Below are 18,690 nucleotides of genomic sequence, written 5' to 3' on the forward strand. Positions count from 1 at the left end.
TTTTTAAAAAAGAAAAGAAAATGATCTTCAAACACTTGAAAGGATATTCAGGGGTGCCAAGCAGAACCAGTATAAGTTACTGGAGTAACTCATTAACATCAGGAAAAACTGCCAATACTTGGAGCTGTTCTAAATGAAATGGGCTACTTTTGCAAGTAATATGTTTCCTATCACTAGTATGAAGTACTGATACATGTTACATAACATGTATCAGTACTTCATACTAGTTGAAAACATTACGCAAAGTGAAAGAAGCCAATCACAAAAGGCACATGTTATACAAATCCATTTATATGAAATGTCCAGAGTAGGCAAATCCATAGAAACAGAAAGTAGATTAGTGGCTGCCAGGAGAGGGGAATTAGGAGTCGGTGACTAACAAAAACAGATATGGGATTTCTTTTTGGGGTAATGGAAATTTTCTGGAATTAAATAGTGATGATGGTTGCATAGCACTGTGAATGTTCTAAAAACCACTGAACTGTATACTTTAAAATGATGAAAATGGTAAATTTTATGTTACGTGAATTTTATCTCAACTAAAAAAGAAAAAGGTACAGAGGATCAAATGACATAATCCTTAACTGCTTAATTATGATGCACATAGTGATAAATGTTAGCTGTCTTTTGATGATAAATGAGAGGGGTTAAGGGTTTTGTTTTTGTCAAAAGAGAGACAAAAAACTATGATGAGGCAGAGCCAGGTCACGTCGCAGTCTTGCCTGGCTCTAAAGCTTGTAGAACTGTAAGAAATGTTCACAGGCAGTGACAGAAAGCTATAGAAAACACTGGGACCAACTGACTAAACTACACATCCGGAACAGGCAGATCCAGGCATGGTCTGCTAACAACGGAACCTGCCTTTCCAAGCACAAATTACAGGCCAAGTGAAGAAAGCCATTTCCCCAAAATTCTGCTCTTCAGACTCCCCTAGGCAAAGTTGAGACCAACTTCTCTGCCTTCAGGGACTTCCCCTTACATTTTCCTAGCCATTCATGTGACCAATACCATACTTAGGACTTCCTGGGTTCCCAAAACCATGCTCAAGACACATGGCCCTCCAGAGAGTCTCCAAATCTGAGAGGCTCCTGGCTAACAGGTAGGCTTGGGAGAAATAATGTCCAAGAAGGCAAATTTCTCTGTGAAAGGCTCTATGTGCCTTTAGTCTACACCTAGGTAGATCTTGTCTCCTCAGTGCCATCCAAAACCTAACAACTCATTCAGGAGCAGAGGGAAAAATCATCCTGTTAGTTCCTTGATGGCTTCAAGCAACAGGCAGGCTCATTCAGTTGTTAGTGAGCCCAACTAGCCAAACCAGGGCGTTAAATTTTCTTAGGGAAAGAACACTAATATTAACTATGCATAGGGCACTGAATTGGTTGGTCTTATACACAGAAGTCCTTCCATTTGCCAACCACTGTTAAGGTATACATTATCACTATCTTCCTTCCCAGATGTGGAAATAAGTGATTTTAGATCACTAATGATAGCTCATAGATTCAACTCTAGGTTTTTGTCAGGTTCCACGTCCTTTCTACCACAACACGGTATCCCTACTGGGGGTCTCCTGAGTGTGAGAAATACCCCTTCCTTAGATTATAAGCAGTATGAGTCAAGATGTTAGGTTCTGGCAACACACAAACTTGGGCTTGATTACTAACCATACTAATTATGTGACCCTGGGAAGTCACTTAACTTAATTCTCAGTTACTTCTGTAAAATACAGTCATAAGGGACAATTGTTTTTTTGGCTGCCCAGAATTCACTTCCCTTTCCTAATACCCCTCTAACTTCCTTTTGAGGAATGAGCTTGCTCTTACTGCATACTGGTAAAGTACCGGCACATGACTCAAGTTAATCCAGTCTGACATTCCCTCCCTAGAACTTGAATCTTGAGAGAGAAAGAAGCCAAATATGGCTCGAGTTTATTTATTCCAGCAATAGTGCTTAAGCAGCTATCTCGGCTTCAGGATCATTCCTGTGGCCTACCTCTGCTGTTTCAGTTCTTTGCAGCCACTCTGGTTCCCAAGCTATTGGGTTGTTGGAAAAGTCATGACATATTTTTTCTGTTTTTCGTTGCAAAAATGCGTCACGACTTTTCTGATAACCCAATAGATTTTCTAACCTTCACAATAAATCTGTGAGCCCCTAACACCCTTCTAATAATTCCTTATTTATATTAGTCACTTTGTTGCTTACAACCAATGGACTCCAAACGAAACACCGCCTCATCAGGTTACTGACAGGATAGAGTTGGACTTACTAGCCCAAAGTTGATACTATGTTGTCATTATGAGTAAATTCAATATGGATTGTAAACATGTAAGCATGGTCATGTTGTAAATATGCTAAAATGATGTGCAAGGAAGATTCGCCCACTGATCACCTCCCAGGTCAACATTTCCTGGCAGAACTGTTTTATGGTTAGGATAAAAGTCCCACATTCTTAATACAAAGTCTTAACATACCTAATATGGGTCTTCACTACCCATTCTACTCCAGGAAACGTCTCGGGAATTTTCAATGACCTGAAAATGGAGAAGTAGGAGATCAGTCTTTCGAAGAGGAAGTTTTAAAGACATACAAAATAAAAGATAAGAGATCCTGCATGCAGTTTATACATTACAGGAGAGAAACATGCAACTTTAAGGAAATTTTAAGTAACATTTCATTGTGAATATCAATATGGGGACCTACAGGGGCTCATCCTTGTACATTTTAAAATAGCTGAGCAGAAAGCTTTACTTTGGGGAGCAGATCTAATCTACAGTCATTGAAATTTTACAATGTGTCATTTAAGATGTCAGACTTTGTGCCCAGGTTACATTACAGTTCACTTGTGATGGGCAGGATTATTAAGAGTTATGGCTAATTTATAAGGCATCATATGGTTTTTCTTTTTACAGCTATTTTTATTAAACAACTTTTGCAAAGTTTTTACATTAAAATTAACAGCTAAAGAATTGTTTATGCAAGTTGCTGTCACAGTTTATGTAAAAGAGAAATATGTGCTATTAAAATCAGACATTTAGGTTACCTTTGGTTTTTTGCGATGCATGTTAGCTTTACACATCCTGATTCTCTTGCGATAATTTTCCTTTAAAAAGGGGGGTATAGAGTGATCTCTTTTCATCAAAACAAGACATAATGCCCTGAAAGCTGACTTCAAACCATGGTTGAAAATTCAGTTATTTACACTTTATCACAATCTACAAATACATTTTTTTGTTGGTGTGTTTTAAAAAGAAAAAAAATGTCCATCATGCACTGCTGCAGGCAGCTTGGCACTTCATACAAGAGGATTTTTCACCCCCGAGCAGTTTTAGGTGGCTCCCTTAGAGAAGGCATGAACCCTGAAAATTAACATAGAACAGTGGAAACAGGGCCAACCAATTCCATCGTTTCTTCTCTTGGTCTCTCAGGAGGGAGTTCAGGGCCAGCCTATCACGCCAGATCCTGCCCCAGCCCAGCTGATTTAACAGTATTTCTGGAATAAGAAGGGAAACCCTTAAGGGCACCCAGGGTTGGCTGAATTGTCATCTCTATAGGCAGGTGCTATTATTTTCCAAGCTCACAGTGATTGTTTGGTGTCACTCTTAGGACCACCCAGGGGCTCTACAGAAGATGCAAACTAGGGTGGCTGGCACTTTAAATATGGAGGCCTAAATTGAAGTTTTGGTTTAGTTGGGTTTTTCTCTCCAGAAATTAGATCTTGTGATAGGATTAGATAAAACTGTTTTCAACAACTTCCAGGGGGTGAAAAAGCTTTGGTTATTTTTAAACTAAAACTTAACAACTCAATAAAATTTTTTTTGGTAAACTTAAAATAAAATCCCCCCCACCATTTTTAAGAATGTCTCCAAATTTTAACAAGCCCATTAACTTTAGAGTTAATTTAAGTTTATTTGAAAGAGAAAACTATTTTATTGTCCACCCACAAAAATGACAATTCATCACATTTACTTTGATTAAAAAAGGACTAAACTTTATTGACAAACTGCTGCAGACATTTTGACATAAGTTTAAGCTACCTATTTAGGCAGACTTACACATGTAGCATTTAATCTTCCAAGAACAAAATGGGAGGACGGTACAAATCCAATTAGGACTTTAACTTATGTACAAAGTGGATTTTGATTCCTTTTTCATTCAGCTGCAGTGTCCCTTTTTATATCATGCTAGTGTTGAGACATACTTGACTAACTCTCTTGGGAACAGTTCCATATTGACAACTGTCAACTTAAGAAAATCATCAGCTTTTGGCTCCAGTGTCCAGGTGAGCTTTTCATGGAGTGCAGAATCTCAGATGGACAAAATACTTTGTCTTTTTAAAATAAATACTGAAATCTTAATTATTAGTACTATTATTGAAAGACTGTGGCTAAAAAGCTCTGCATCAAATTCAATTCAGGTGGCCCGCCCCTCTCCCCCAATCAATCTCTTCAAAACCCACTCCCTGCTAAGTATCTCTCAACACTGTATGTCTGGGGCTAGATTTCAAAACCCACATAATGAAAAAGTCAGTTTTACAAACCTAATTTTGTTGTTGTTTTTTAAATCAACGTTAAAAATTGCATCAACTATTTAATTCATGAGGATCTTTCATATTAAAATTTAACCTTAAGATTCAACCGCCATGTGCTTTTAAAGGAAACATTTTTAGAGACGTCTGAGCTCACTTTTACATGGTGGCACCTACTGCAGTTAACGTTTGTGATTTTAGATCTTAAACAGCCCTGAATTTTGAAATGTAGCCTAGTTTGGGATTCTGCAACTACAACTTTACGGGATGCCTCAAATCAAAACTAAGATAAAGTTAACAAGCCTTAACTTCAGAACCTTTAAGCAAGCAATGTCACTTTTGAAACTAACAGGTTTGTGGTTTTTTTTTTTTACTCAACTTCTTTTTTTATTATAAAAGGTACATTTGTTTATATTTAAACAACAAAGAAAAAAAGCATCTACACACTTAAAAAATTAATTCAATATTCCTAAATCTATTTTAACTCATTTTAAAATACTACATACAGAAGCCAGAATGCAGAGTTAAGAATGGAGTAAGGTGGGGAGAAGAAGGGGACCACGAAGAAAAACACTTAGACAATTACTTGTCTGTTGTGGGTAAAGCAACAGGAATCCTGGGAGATACAAGAAATCAGTAACAACTTTGCTCATAACTGATATTTTCCCCTCATGTTTGTTTTTAATAACGTCCATATGGGTGCTCTCTGTATGCTCCCTTCACCGGCCTAGCAGGAGGGGCCTTCAGTGACGGCCTGGTCCCATTCCAGTCGTCTTGGCCTGTGGGGAAAGCAAGAATAGTTTATAAACCATGAGCCAGTGGCATTTTGGGATGAGCAGGGGTAAGTCACCTGGTAAAGATCACCAAAAACACTGCTTTGCTTCCAATGTCTTGCCACCTCCCCAGTGGTCCTTGCTTTTCCTACTGCTTGACCCTCCTGAGCGGCTTAGGCGATTTCCCAAGTGGAACGCACTTTTGAGTAGACGGGCATAAGGAAAAAGCTCAGAAAGGCTTGGAGTAATCTCCAGCAGTTTCTCCACAGGCAACATGATCTATACTCCAGCCGTCAAACTGTGATAAACCTGACATCTTGCTGAGACAGTGAGAAAATCAACCTCAGTGGGTCTACAATGCCCCTTTCCTGTTCCCAAAGCAATTTGCCACACAGCTCAGGTAAGATGACAACTTCTGGAAAGTCTTTCAGACTGGAAGCAGATAGTTCTCTTCCACACAACAGCCAAGTCAGGTTTCCCTGTGGAGAAGTGTCCTTTGGCTCTCCGGGAGAAGCAAGCAAGGGCCACATTTCATGAGGCACCCCACCAGCAGAGCTGGTCCACTGCTCTGGTGGAGGGAAGTACCAATCGAATGTGTTTAGAGCACTGATTAGGAGAATTCATTACCTCCTTTCTTATGCCAATAATCCAGAGAAGCCCGATAACATGGCTAACATCCTCAAATGGTTTTCCTTTGTGACAGGGAAAAGCCCAAGGGACAGGATCATTTAATTCTGGAGCTGGCCTCTCATAAAAATGAGTTGTGTTCATAAGCTTCTTCTTCACACTCAGCCCCATACTTTACCCATGCCAGTTCATTCCTGAAGTATTTCTCCAGCTGCCTGCATTCACAAACAGCTGCCTCCATCACTATTAAGTCTAAAAATCCCCTATATGGATCTAAAGTCTCACAGAACCCTCTCTAGGCCTGTTTATATGCCTAGTATAATTGTCCATCACTTTTCGAGTGCCTTCTGGGTACTAACAATATAGTTTATTTTTCAAATTCTGTTTATAAAGGCAGAAATCAGAACAGATTAACCATGGCAACCTCATACCAGGAGCATAAGGAGCAACCTGCCTCTTGCAGTCTAGTCTTTTATCGGGCAAAACAGAAATGCACTTCAGTCAACACATACAGAGGCCCCATTGTGCTGCCTCACCGATGGAGGACAGTACTCCAGGGCAATCATACCACCCTTCTAAATAGTGGCATATGAGCAGAGTAGTGCAGTGTTGCTGATGGCAACTGAGGAGTTGGGCTAAGCTTGTCTGTCTGTTGGAGGTCTTAAGTGGCTCCTCCTTTTCAGCTAGAGGAAAGGGGAGACTGTCAACTAGTTATCTTAAGATGAACTGTCAACTGCTCAACCCCTTGCCAAGGACTCTGGAATTCTTTCAGGTATGTTGAAAATGCCTCACATTTAAAAGGCTGCTCTCTCTGCATCCACTGCCATGTGGCACTCCCTCTGGGGTCCATTAACATCAGGCCGTAATTGGCTCTTGAGGACACTCCTGAGCAATGTATTTTCAACCAAGCCTCAGGGAAGGCAGTTTGGTCTTACAGCCATTCCAGCCTCTATGGCTCTCTTGGGATCAAGGCCTGAGTTGAGATATCGCTAAGACAGTAAGAATCTTGGTGCCAGTATTGCCCTGAATTGGCTCCAGGCCCTATAGCCTCTAATTTGAGTTTAACAGATGCTATTTTTGCCTCTACCTGCTCTGGCTAGCTACTTGCCATCCAGGTCCCTTTTAGCTAGCATTTCCTCTACACTGAGATTCTTTTCGATGAGATCCAAAATTATTTTTAAAAGTGAGGTGGGGCCAAAGAGTTGGGTATAATTCAATTCTTATGATCCACCCATGTGGCCTAGGTATCAGCAGCAAAGGCCCAGCCACATAAACCAGGCCTAAAATAGAAAAAAATCACATCAACATCAGCTTAAAAGTCTGCTGTTCCAACCAGGTCAAGCTGAACCTGAGCCCTAGCTTAGGACACTGCTTAGCCTTCCAAGAATAATGGTACCACTGTCTCACTTTAGTAGTCCCTCTCTCTACAATACACCAAAAAATTTAAATAAGAGTAGGATTCCTATTGTCACATCTACTAACATCTTGGCCTTTAAAGGCTTCTCCAAAGATGTGTGACTGTCTCATCCCCAATAATCCAGCATTCTCTCAGGCACTTACTTGCACATTCTGCCCCACCACAGAAATAAAGACATACCATAAGCTTCATAAGAATCTTGAACCTCCCCATGTCCATAGTCATAATATTCTGAGTCCCTGAAAGCCAAAGACAGAGTGTTAAGACAACTGTATAGCAACTATGTTTCAGTTTCACCTTTCTCCCAAATATTTCCATATTTTAGTCATTTTACTATGTATAATACAGGAACATGCTCATTCTACCATCTCCAAATCACCAAATATTTCTAAAACATGTATAACTATGTACTCATAAAAAAGTGACAACTACAGCAAATAAAAATGGATATCACACTATTTAAAGTGAAAAAGCATAATCTGAAATTGACCATCTTAACCATAGTGTACATACATGTGTATTCACAGGGCCCACTGGAAGAGAATAAACATGAAAAGAACTGTTCTGTTCCCACTGTAGAATTAGGAGATGCCTTTTCAATCAATCACAGATAAGATACATATACACACACACACAAAAAATATTTTCTAAGAAAAGTGCAGTGGGAAGTGGAGTCAATGGAAATGTAACAGATATGTATGATATCGGGGGTGGGGGAGCGGTGGATTGGGGGAGAGGGGTTGTCACTTTGTGAGGGATGAAAAGTATAACTACTGCATTGTTTTGTACACCAGAAACTAATAAAAAAAAAAAGTGCAGGAAAAAAACCTAAGTTATGGCAGTGGGATTCTAGTTTTCTTTTAAGCCTTTATACAACTTTAATGTGGTTTTGATATTTTTAAATAATAAATCAAAATAATTTAAAGGCATTTTCCCTTTGTTTCATGTAGTCACAGCTCAGGAAATGTTCATCTGCTATTCCCAGATTCTACAATATAAGGTTCACAATTATCCTAACTTGCAGATCTAAGTATGTCTTACAGGTGTCAAAAGCAGAGGAAATACCCTCAAAAGGTAAGCCATATTGCTCCTTAGATTTGTGCTGCCGAAATCTCTCAGTTCCTCCAACTCCCTCCCTTCCATCTCTAATACAAGAAACACCACCTCTATTGGCTGACTTACCCTTGGCTCTGGCTGTAATAGCCTTCATAGCCTTCGTAACTCTGTTCTGCATATGTATCATCATATCCCTAGAACAACAAAAAATGAAATAGAAAGTCAGAATCACAGAGAGCAGGGGAGGTAATTATATCCCATGGGAGGATGGCAGGCTTTTAGATTAACAGGACATGAAATTTCCCTCCAAAATGTTAATACCCATTGTGGGATAGTCAAGAGAGAAAGAGTAGTATTTTAAAAAATGAAACAAAACAACCAATCAAGAAAACCCCTTTAAACATTAGGCAGGAAATAAGGCACAAAGTTGAACTGTAGTACGTATAACTTAGTAAAACACTGTACATCAAGGCACAGCTTATTTCCTGTTTGGTCTATACATAGTAAACCATGCTTAAAATGGAAAAATCTTCTCATAGCTTAACATTCACATTAACATTCTGTAGAAGAGAGCGTGGATTTCCAAATCTTACAAGCAGTCCCTGTCACCTACACCAAGAGCTAAGGCCCTGACATTCAACTTCTTTTGGCAACCTTCTAGGTATTGGGAAATGGCACATTGTTCAAACTTCTTACATATTCTTCATATGTTTCTGGTGCAGGGGGTGGAGGCAAAGGTATTCTCTGGATGCCTGCTGTCCGTGCTCGTGGTGTTGGAGCACCCCTCACAGTAGGTGGGGGTGGCACTCCTCGAGTCACGGTGGCGCCTCTAGTGATGGCTCCTCTCACTGGTGTACCTCGCACCAAAGCCCCCCGAGGGGGTACAACACCACGGCCCCTGCAAAAATAAAGTTTATTTTAAATGGAGCTTTTCAATAAATAGACTACTTTCATGTTTAAATTTGTTTGCAAATTCTGGAGCTAACTAGCTTTTTATGATGCCTCAAATAGAGTATTATTAAAACCCAGAGGTAGGGTGGAAAAAGGACCCATAAATGGAAGACTCCCCAAGCCCCACAGTGCGTCTATAGCTGTTTCATGGGTGGACTGCCTTGGAGAGTCTGAATACTCCATAAAGATCAGTGATAAAAGGTAAAATTCTAAAGTCAGAGACTACTTAAAAATGCTAGAAATGTCCAAAATTAGAAGTTTCAGCAGGATTGCTGCTCTTAACTATGGCTGAAGTGCTCAAGATCTACAATTCCACTCGATGAAAGATACAAATCCTGAGACCCCTTCTAAGGTGGAGGTAAGAGTACCACTAAGACAGAGTTGGTACGAGCCGTCAAATTTATATCCTATTTTTGGTTACTTCCATTATTTTTACCTGGGAACAGGTGGAGGAGGTGGTGCAGCTCCCCGGCCTCTCACTGGCACCCCACGTCCACGAGAGGGTTCTGGTACTCCATTCAAGTAGGACAGCTCTAGAAACTGCTCCTGGCAGATATCATCCATCATATCCTGCAAATGAAAAATACTGAGGAGGGGCCGGCCGAGTGGCTCAGCTGGTTAAGAGCGCTAGCTCTGAGCAACAGGGTCGCTGGTTCGATTCCCACATAAGCCAGCGAGCTGTGCCTGAGCTGAGCTGCCACTGAGCTGCCAACAGGTGGCAGGATGGCTCGGCTGGTGAGAGCACGTGCTCCTAACAACAAGGTTGCTGATTCCACTCCTGCATGGGATGGTGGGCCATGCCCACCCCCAACTAAGGTTGAACACGGCACTTTGAGCTGAGCAGCTGCAAGCTGCCGACGGGCAGCCAGATGGTGATTGGACTTGGAGCTGAGCTTCCTGCACTCTCCACAACTAAGACTGAAGGACAACAACTTGGCTGTTCCCCTCCCCCAATAAAATCTTAAAAAAAAAAAAAAAGGAAGATACTGAGGAGTGATGTGCAAAATCTCCACCTGTTCTGCTGAGAAGTCATCTAGCCCACATCAGCACTGAATGCTAAGAACAGCTTTGAAAGCCCAGATGAAGTCTCAGGTCATTCAATCTCTGAAGTCAAATGGCACCCTACCTGTCACCTTTGAGGAAAGTACCTTGTCCTTCATTAGAATGTTATACCTCTTCATGATGTGGTCCCTGCCCAGCTCTCCAGCTCATCACTTCCATTCTCTCTCCAGGTATAACCTCCTTTCAAGCCATGCTGAACAACTTGTGGTTCAGAACTTGGCATACTCTTACACATCCATTCTTTCTTTTTTTTTTAAAGATTTTATTGGGGAATTGGGGAAGGGGAACAGCCAAGCTGCCAAGTTGTTGTTTTCCAATCTTAGTTGTGGAGGGCGCAGCTAGCTCAGCTCCAAGTCCAATTGCCATCCGGCTGCCCGTTGGCAGCTTGTGGCCACTCAGCTCAAGGGTGCCGTGTTCAATCTTAGTTGTGGGTGGGCGTAGCCCACCATCCCATGCAGGAGTTGAACCGGAAATCTTGCTGTTAGGAGCACATGCTTTCACCGGCTGGGTCATCCTGCCACCTGTTGGCAGCTCAGCTCGGGTGCAGCTCACTGGCCCACGTGGGAATCAAACCAGCGACCCTGTTGCTCAGAACTCGCACTCTTAACCAACTGAGCCACTCGGCCGGCCCCACACATCCATTTTTGCAAATAGTTTCCTCTTCCTAGAATAATAAAAGCCACTACACCATTAATTAAGCTGTATGCACTGGGCGTTATATAATAATCTTTACATAGATTTTTCAGTTTAATTTTCAAATAACCCTGAAGGAGGTCTTCCCATTTTACAGTTGGGAAAACAGATTCAGGTAGTATAAAGGAACCAGTCTAAGGACACAGAGCTAGTCAACGGCAGACTCTAGATGTGAATTCGAATGACCAAAATCAAGGCTTTGAATCATTAAGACTACATTGCCTTTTGTGGGGGCCCACCTGAGGGACTCTAACCCACTCTTACAAGACTTAATCTAAAATATGACCTCTTTTTTTTTTCTTTTTAAAGTTGCAGAAAAGGCGTTTATTAGGAGAAAAAAATAAATTTCAAAGAAGTAGAAGCGGGACAAAAAGTATAGAATGGCTCAAGGGTCATTATTAGAAAAGAAAGTACACTCCAAATAGTTTGGAGCGGGCCGAGCAAAGGAAACTCAAAAGGTCTAAAATATGACCTCTTCTGAGGCCTTTTGAGCTTTTTCTTTTGCTCAGCCCGCTCCAAACTCTTTGGAGTGTACTTTTTCTCCTAACAATGTCGCCCTTGGCCCTGGCTCTGGCCCTTGCCCTTGGCCCTTTGAGCTTCTACTTCTTTGAAGTGTACTTTTTCTTCTAATGAACTGCTTTTCCACTACTTTAAAAAATAAAATATGATCTCTTTTGAAAAACTTTCTCTGGATGCCACCCCGTGTCCCTCCACTTTTCCCACAGGGCCATGTTGATTTTCTCTACCTAAGAGCTTACCACCTCATTTTAGAATTGTCTTTCTCACTAGATTGTGAGCTCCCTAGGAGCCATTTTTGTAACTTCAGACCCTAGAACTGTATTAGGCACCCACCAGATACTTAACATATGTTTGGGATGAACAAGGAACCTGAGGCTAAGAAAAGTGAAATAACAACTCGTCCAAGATGACACAGATAAAGCTCCCAGTCCAGTGCTCTATACCAGGGAGCCTCTGGTATAGTTAATGGTTCTAAGGGGAAAATGAAGGGCTCTGGTCATGGACGCAAAAGTAGGCTCCCTTTTTTTTCTTCACAAGAGGGAAGAATTGAGTCAAATGCCACTTGCAAATCTTTTCACATATTTCCTGATGAGAGCCTTTCAGTCTTAATACTTCATGCATTTTTATGCATTCCAGGTGGATGCAGCTTTAAGAAGACTCTAGTCACCAGAGATGACTCTCTACAGCTCTTCACCTTCTCCTACCTTACATATTACTGCTGTTTGAGACACACTGGAGAATCAAGTGACCAATGACACTCAATTTGCTCAGTCTCCCAACTGCCACATCAATAGTGAGAAAACCCAGATCTCCCTGGCATGCATCGTTTTTGAAAAGCTGCTTAAATCGAAGCCTTGTAAACCTATCACTTTTGAGAAATATGCTGAGACTAACGATAAAGAGGAGATGGGCATTCCCCTGTAGTCCTTCAGAAACTGAATGGCTCAGGATGCTTCAATACAACACCTTAAAAAGAGTCAAAAGAATTCCCTTAAGGGAAAATTGACCAGCTCTGGATTTTACTCTAGGATATGTAAAATTGGCTGTTACATGTTGAACATTCTAATGAAGACGAGGTACTTGGAAGCAAAGCAGCTGCTGAGACATCTGAGACAGTGTTGGAATCCCTGGAGCTCAGCATTATCGGTACACACTGCTTATAACTTTTTGCTCTACCAATTCTCACATCCTGACACCACATTTAGTTCTAACTCCCTCATTTTATATATATAAGAAAACCAAGAACTATAGCTCACTTTCTCATAGTTTTACTGATGAAATTAGCTGCTTACTCAATTCTAGTTGAACAGTATTCCAAAAACTTTCTAAGGTTCCAGGTTCATCTTTGGCTATTAAATATTTAATAGTAGTATGTTAATTTTAACAACTACAAAGCCTTGCTAAATGGCCAAAATTGCACTATTTTCTACTTCTTCAAAAAATGGACCCTCTGACCAGGCGGTAATAAACAAGACAGGTAACCTGGTCCGTCCCAATTCTTCCTGGGCTTCAGTTACATTCTCAAAGGAGCTACACACCAATCTGTTTAATATCATCATCAGTCAAGCCTGTAATAATCATGTCTATTTCAAATCAAACTCTGCTTGAGTAAACTTCTCTAGGAAATTCAATCCATTAACATTGGATAATAGAGGCTTCTTGCTGTTATCCTCTAGACCAGCGGTTCTCAACCTTCCTAATGCCGCGACCCCTTAATACAGTTCCTCATGTTGTGGTGACCCCCAACCATAAAATTATTTTCGTTGCTACTCTATAACTGTAATTTTGCTACTGTTATGAATCGTAATGTAAGTATCTTTTTGTTTTCCGATGGTCTTAGGCGACCCCTGTGAAAGGGTCGTTCGACCCCCAAAGGGGTCACGACCCACAGGTTGAGAACCGCTGCTCTAGACTCTCTAAAGAGTCTAAAACATACACCCTTGAGTGCAGAGCAGGTTTATGACCATCATAGTAATTTTCCTATCATAACCTCCTGGTTCCACACTAGTACCAAAATACTTAGTTTAGGAAAGACCCTGTTAACCAGATGTTAGAATGCCAGACACACTGGACCTAAGGCACTAGTATATAACTAAAATCACATTAGACAAAGATGGGAGAGTGGCCTTGGGGCACAGTGCTTTGAAAAGTAGGTATATGAAATGGACTACTTCAGGAAAATAAACATAAGTGTAGAAATTGATATGCAATTTAAGGTTATGCAGAGATTCTAGTTAAGCACCCCGCCTTAGCAACAGCACAAGATCCCAGTTTTCTCTTGCTCAAATGACACAGGACATGGATTTCCTTACTGGTACTAGAAACTTCTTGACTTCCTCCATAGCATGGGCCATAAGAGCATAAGCCTCACAGGGGGGTCCAAAGACTTCAATGAAGACATGCAGATCCATATTCAAGTGGGCATATTTGGGGTCTCCACCTTTGCGCAGCTCTTCCTCCTGTGGAAAAAGCAAAAAAAAAATCATGTCACATGGACTAGGGAGCAAATGACACCTTTACCTTAAGGCCAAAGAGACAGCAAGAAATAACCCTAACATCGAAGAAAAACAGTAAAGTTAAGAAGAAAGGAAAACAGGCTCCGCAGAACAGTAATTTACACAACCTGCTGAACATAAACCTGCAATTGGTCGGCTGCTAAGTAAACTACTGTCCTGAATCCTGGCATATTCACTGGAGCGCTTATTAGAAAGTACAGAAGGGACAAAATTAATTCCAATCTCCATTCAGATAATAGTTGCTTACCAATCACTGATTCATCCATTCATTCATTCACTCACTCATTGCCAAGCATTTGCTTTTATTTTTTTTCTTAGTTTTCTGCCCGACTCTCTCCTCTCCTACAACTATAATTGCACATATGCTGGGTTGCATAATAATGCTTTCACAGGTAACTAAGGCTCTGTTCAGTTTCTTTCAGTCTTCTTTTTTTCCCATTTTCCCGCATATATTATTTGTTACAAACATGCAAATTTTTTTTTTTTAAAGATTTTTTATTGGGGGGATGGGAACAGTGCTGGGGAATTGGGGGAAGGGGAACAGAAAAGTTGCTGTCCTTTTGTTCTTCAGTCTAGTTGTGGAGGATGTTGCTTCACTGGCCCAAGTTGGCACCATCATTGCGCTCTTCCCTGGCGAGGCAGCTCACTGTGGCTGCTGGCCGCTCACGCTGGCTGCTGGCTACACACGGTAGCTCATGGCAACCCACTGCCACAGGGGCTGCAGCCTATGCCGTCGCTGGCGACTCAGGGCAGCCCAGCTCCAGGTTGAGCTGTTGTTCAGCATCTTAGCTGTGAAGGGCAGTGTCACTTGCCCTCATATGTGGGATCCGAACCGGGGCCCTCTGGCATCCCAAGCCAGTTCTTAACCATCGCGCCACTTGGCCGGCCCCAAACATGCAATTTTTAAATATAGTCCTTCAGTCTTTTTTTATCTTTATACTTTGGCCTGAATAGTCCTGTCTTTAAGTTCTCTGATTTCCACACCCTTTTTTTTCCCTCTTTACATTATCTTATGCTCACCCAGTGAAATTTGCATTTCAGCTGTCACATTTTCATTTTCTATGTATTCCATCTTTCTCCTAATAATGTTCTTTCCTCTACGTCCTTGAACAAATTTATTATATTAATAATAATTATTTTCAAGTCTTGTCTGCAAATCCCATGTCTATTATTTCTAGGTCTTTTTCTATTAATTGATTTTCTTCCTTGGTTACGGGTCACATTTGATAATTTCTGTATGTTTAGTAATTTTTTGACAAAAATAAAAGTGAAAAGAAAAAGTGCAATAAAGTAATTTTAACTAATTACTTTTATTTTTATTCCCATACCCCTACCCCCACCCCTTTGGTAACCATCAGCTTGTTCTCTATATCTATGAGTTGGTTTGATATGTTTATTCATTTATTTTGATTTTTAGATTCCATATATAAGTGAGATCATATGGTTATTTGTCTTTCTGTCTGATTTATTTCACTTAGCATAATACCCTCTAGGTCCATCCATGTTGCTGCAAATGGCAGGATTTCATTTTTTACTGCTCAATAATATTCTTGTATGTGTGTGTACATATATAAACACACGTAACTTCTTCTTTATCCATTCATCTATTGATGGACGTCTAGGTTGCTTCCATATCTTGGCTAACACTAGTAATTGCTACAATGAACACAGGGGTGCATATATCTTTTGAATTAGTATTTTTGTTTTCTTCAGATAAATACCCAGAAGTGGAGCTGCTGTATCTTATGGCAGCTCCATTTAAAAATTTTTGAGGAATCTCCATACTGTTTGCCTATCATTGATTTATTCATTCACTGATTGTCAAGCATATGCTTTTAAATCCCAGGTAGAGCTGTTCATCACCAGCCCTTCTTATCTGCTTATATGGTATGGAGAATTTTAGGGGAGCAAAGAAGTCAGAATAGAGAGCAGAAAAATCTCAAGTAAATCTCATTAGCTGCTAGAATAACATACTTCAGCCCTAACTATATTCTTCTAGTTGAGAAATGGGAGTGGACAAAAGAGGGTCTGAGAAAACAATGTTCATCAATTAGGCTGCATAAAAGGAGGCCTGAAAGAGTAAGTTTTTAGGCTGTAGCAGGCATGTCTCATCTAAAAACCTGACCCTAGAAGGCTAAGACTATTCTCTTTTGGTAGGATGTTTCTTGGCACAGAGTACAAAACGAATGAGGCTATGGCACGGAAAAAAATAAACATTAGGTTCTGTTGTCAGGATTACCCTTGGCTCCTTTTGGAATATCTTCTTTTAGTGGGCCTCACATTCCAGCTGACTGTAAAACAAGCCAGACAACTAATCCTCAGACTTACCTGCACTTTTAACAACACTATTGCTCTTTTCCATGTTACTGCAAAGGGAACATGCTATTCAAATTTTAGTGTTTCTAGTCTGGGAAAGTTTTTGTACAGCTCCCCTTCCAATTTTTCATAGCAAGATTCCTAATGCCAAAGCTGTCCCTGCTGTTTCCATTATTACACAGTCAAAAATCAGAAAACAATCACCAGGGCACAGCTAGGCTTTCAGGGTTGCCAAGCAAGTGTATTAACTTGGTCTATAATCTCTTACATCCAATGCAAATTTAAAGGAGTCATATTCTGTACATATGCAAGTGCTAGCTTCCATAAGGCATCTATACTGGACCCTGGGCTACAGGAAGGCATTATGGTATCTTACCTCATTAACGTCAGCTTACCTTGGCTTTGTCTCTCATTGAGCCCTTTCCCAACACAGAGATCTTTGCACCAGTCTCTTCTTGCAGTCTTTTGATGGTATTCCCTTGTGGTCCAAGGATTTTCCCCACAAAATTAAACTGGCAGAAAATAAAAACAGATTTCTACATATACATGTTCCTATAAAACATTTCCACATGTATTATCTCATTTTATCTTCAACAACCCTGTAAAACAGGTAGAGGTCCATTCCCGTTTTACTAAAGGACATTAACTGAGGCTGTACTAATAAAGTGGTTAGCCTAAGATTATGAAAGTGGCAGTTCCTAGACTTGAATTTGGGATTCCTGATACGGTCTGGTGTTCCTTCCATAATATCACACTGCAACCCCTAGTACTTTAACATACATAAACATTTTTAAGGACGTCACCTCACAACAGACATATGGCACCCTTTTGTAGTACTAGTTTGGTAAACTAAATATAACTAATTGCTTTCCTGAAAAAAGGAAAAAGGAGATGAGAAGGAGGAGGAGAAAGCATCTACTCAAAAGTAAAGCTTTGGGTAAGAAATAAAATTAACTTCATTTAGCCAAGAATTTGTTATACGTATTTCCTTTATTTAGATTTCAGGTCAATCTTTTAACAGAACTCTTCAGGGTTCAAATTTTTTCCTTTGAACTTAGACCCTAAACAAACATTTGAGAAAGAAACTTTTTGATAATAAAAAGACGATTTTATTTCCTTTCTGGCTATAGCTATGCTATTAGTAATGGACTTGCTCCAACTGCTAGACATAAGTACACAAGTATAGAAGAGAAGCTTCTCAGACTTTAGTTCCTGATGCACCAATCTCCATAATTTGTTATGACAGCCCATGACTCACACTCATAAAGACAACTCAGAGAAATGAGGCACCTTTTGTCTTACCTTGGGATACTGCTTGACAGGAATCAGTACTCGCTCCTTCAGCTTCATGTTCTTGTGAGAAAATAAATCCAAGTAATTCTCCTCATCATCCTTTTTTGAAAGTCCTTTCTGAATCTTCTCAATTTCTGAATAAAACCAACAGAATTTCACTGAGTTTTTTTCTGGTAAACAATGGTGAATTTCCAAATCTACATAAAGCGATAAGATGGAGTACCATGTAATCACATCAAATAGTTCAGATGAATGTGCTAATTTCAGATAGAGACTGACTGAAAGCACCAAAGCTACATGGAGTAGGAAACCCAAGGCTTGCTTCTAATTAAAACAGTTGCTCTTCCACGACCCCAACTGAAGCCTCTATGCCAGAGACATTCAAATGTTTCTTAGAATAAATGGATGTAACAAAAATAACGCAGAGAGATGGGGGAAAGGGATAAAAAAAACAATAATCTGTATCAAGGAAAGGTACAGTCATATCTTGATGAAGAAATAAGTCAGTAGCTTAAATATACAATGGAGAGTCCTGTTAAAATTCCACTAATGACAGTAGTGCTTTGGATAGTAGTCCTTAAGAGTTTAAAAGAGCTGGTTCTTAGTCTGCCACTCACTAGTTGTGTGAACTTCAAAAAGTTATTTAATTGCTCTAATTTTCAGTTTCCTCATTTGTAAAATGAAGGCAATATCTACCTCGTGAGGTTGCTATAAAAACAGAATAATACGTATAGGAGAGGCTGGTTAGCTCAGTTGATTAGAGCACAGTGCTCGTAACACCAAGGTTACTGGTTTGATCACCACATGGGCCACTGAGATGCACCCTCCACACCTAGATTAAAACCATTACTTGGGCCGGCCGAGTGGCTCAGTTGGTTAAGAGCTTGCTCAAGAGTTTGAGCTCTGAGCAACAGCGGTTCGAGTCCAGCCCGAGCTGAGCAGCCG

At 40.4% G+C, this 18,690-nt stretch overlaps 1 protein-coding gene across 3 annotated transcripts in view; it reads right to left on the reverse strand.

Moving 5' to 3' along the window:
• KHDRBS1 (KH RNA binding domain containing, signal transduction associated 1) overlaps positions 1-18,690 on the reverse strand; it is a 40,008-nt gene that overhangs the window by 9,290 nt on the left and 12,028 nt on the right. The window contains exons 2-10 of one of the 3 annotated variants that reach the window (XR_002125941.1): positions 17,755-17,879; positions 16,848-16,964; positions 13,933-14,079; positions 9,783-9,916; positions 9,092-9,293; positions 8,522-8,589; positions 7,520-7,578; positions 5,109-5,301; positions 2,469-2,528 (exon numbers count right to left, since the gene is read on the reverse strand). Coding sequence is in view for 2 of the 3 variants with exons in the window: in XM_019659756.1 (XP_019515301.1) it covers positions 5,204-5,301; positions 7,520-7,578; positions 8,522-8,589; positions 9,092-9,293; positions 9,783-9,916; positions 13,933-14,079; positions 16,848-16,964; positions 17,755-17,879 (950 nt within the window). In the remaining variant the exon portion in view is untranslated. Of the gene's footprint in view, positions 1-2,468; positions 2,529-3,958; positions 5,302-7,519; positions 7,579-8,521; positions 8,590-9,091; positions 9,294-9,782; positions 9,917-13,932; positions 14,080-16,847; positions 16,965-17,754; positions 17,880-18,690 lie in introns of those variants that run through there. The other 2 variants (XM_019659756.1, XM_019659769.1) reach the window with 2 other exon arrangements.

Source organism: Hipposideros armiger, unplaced genomic scaffold, assembly GCF_001890085.2.
Source record: "Hipposideros armiger isolate ML-2016 unplaced genomic scaffold, ASM189008v1 scaffold_10, whole genome shotgun sequence".
In the NCBI taxonomy this organism is placed as follows: domain Eukaryota; kingdom Metazoa; phylum Chordata; class Mammalia; order Chiroptera; family Hipposideridae; genus Hipposideros; species Hipposideros armiger.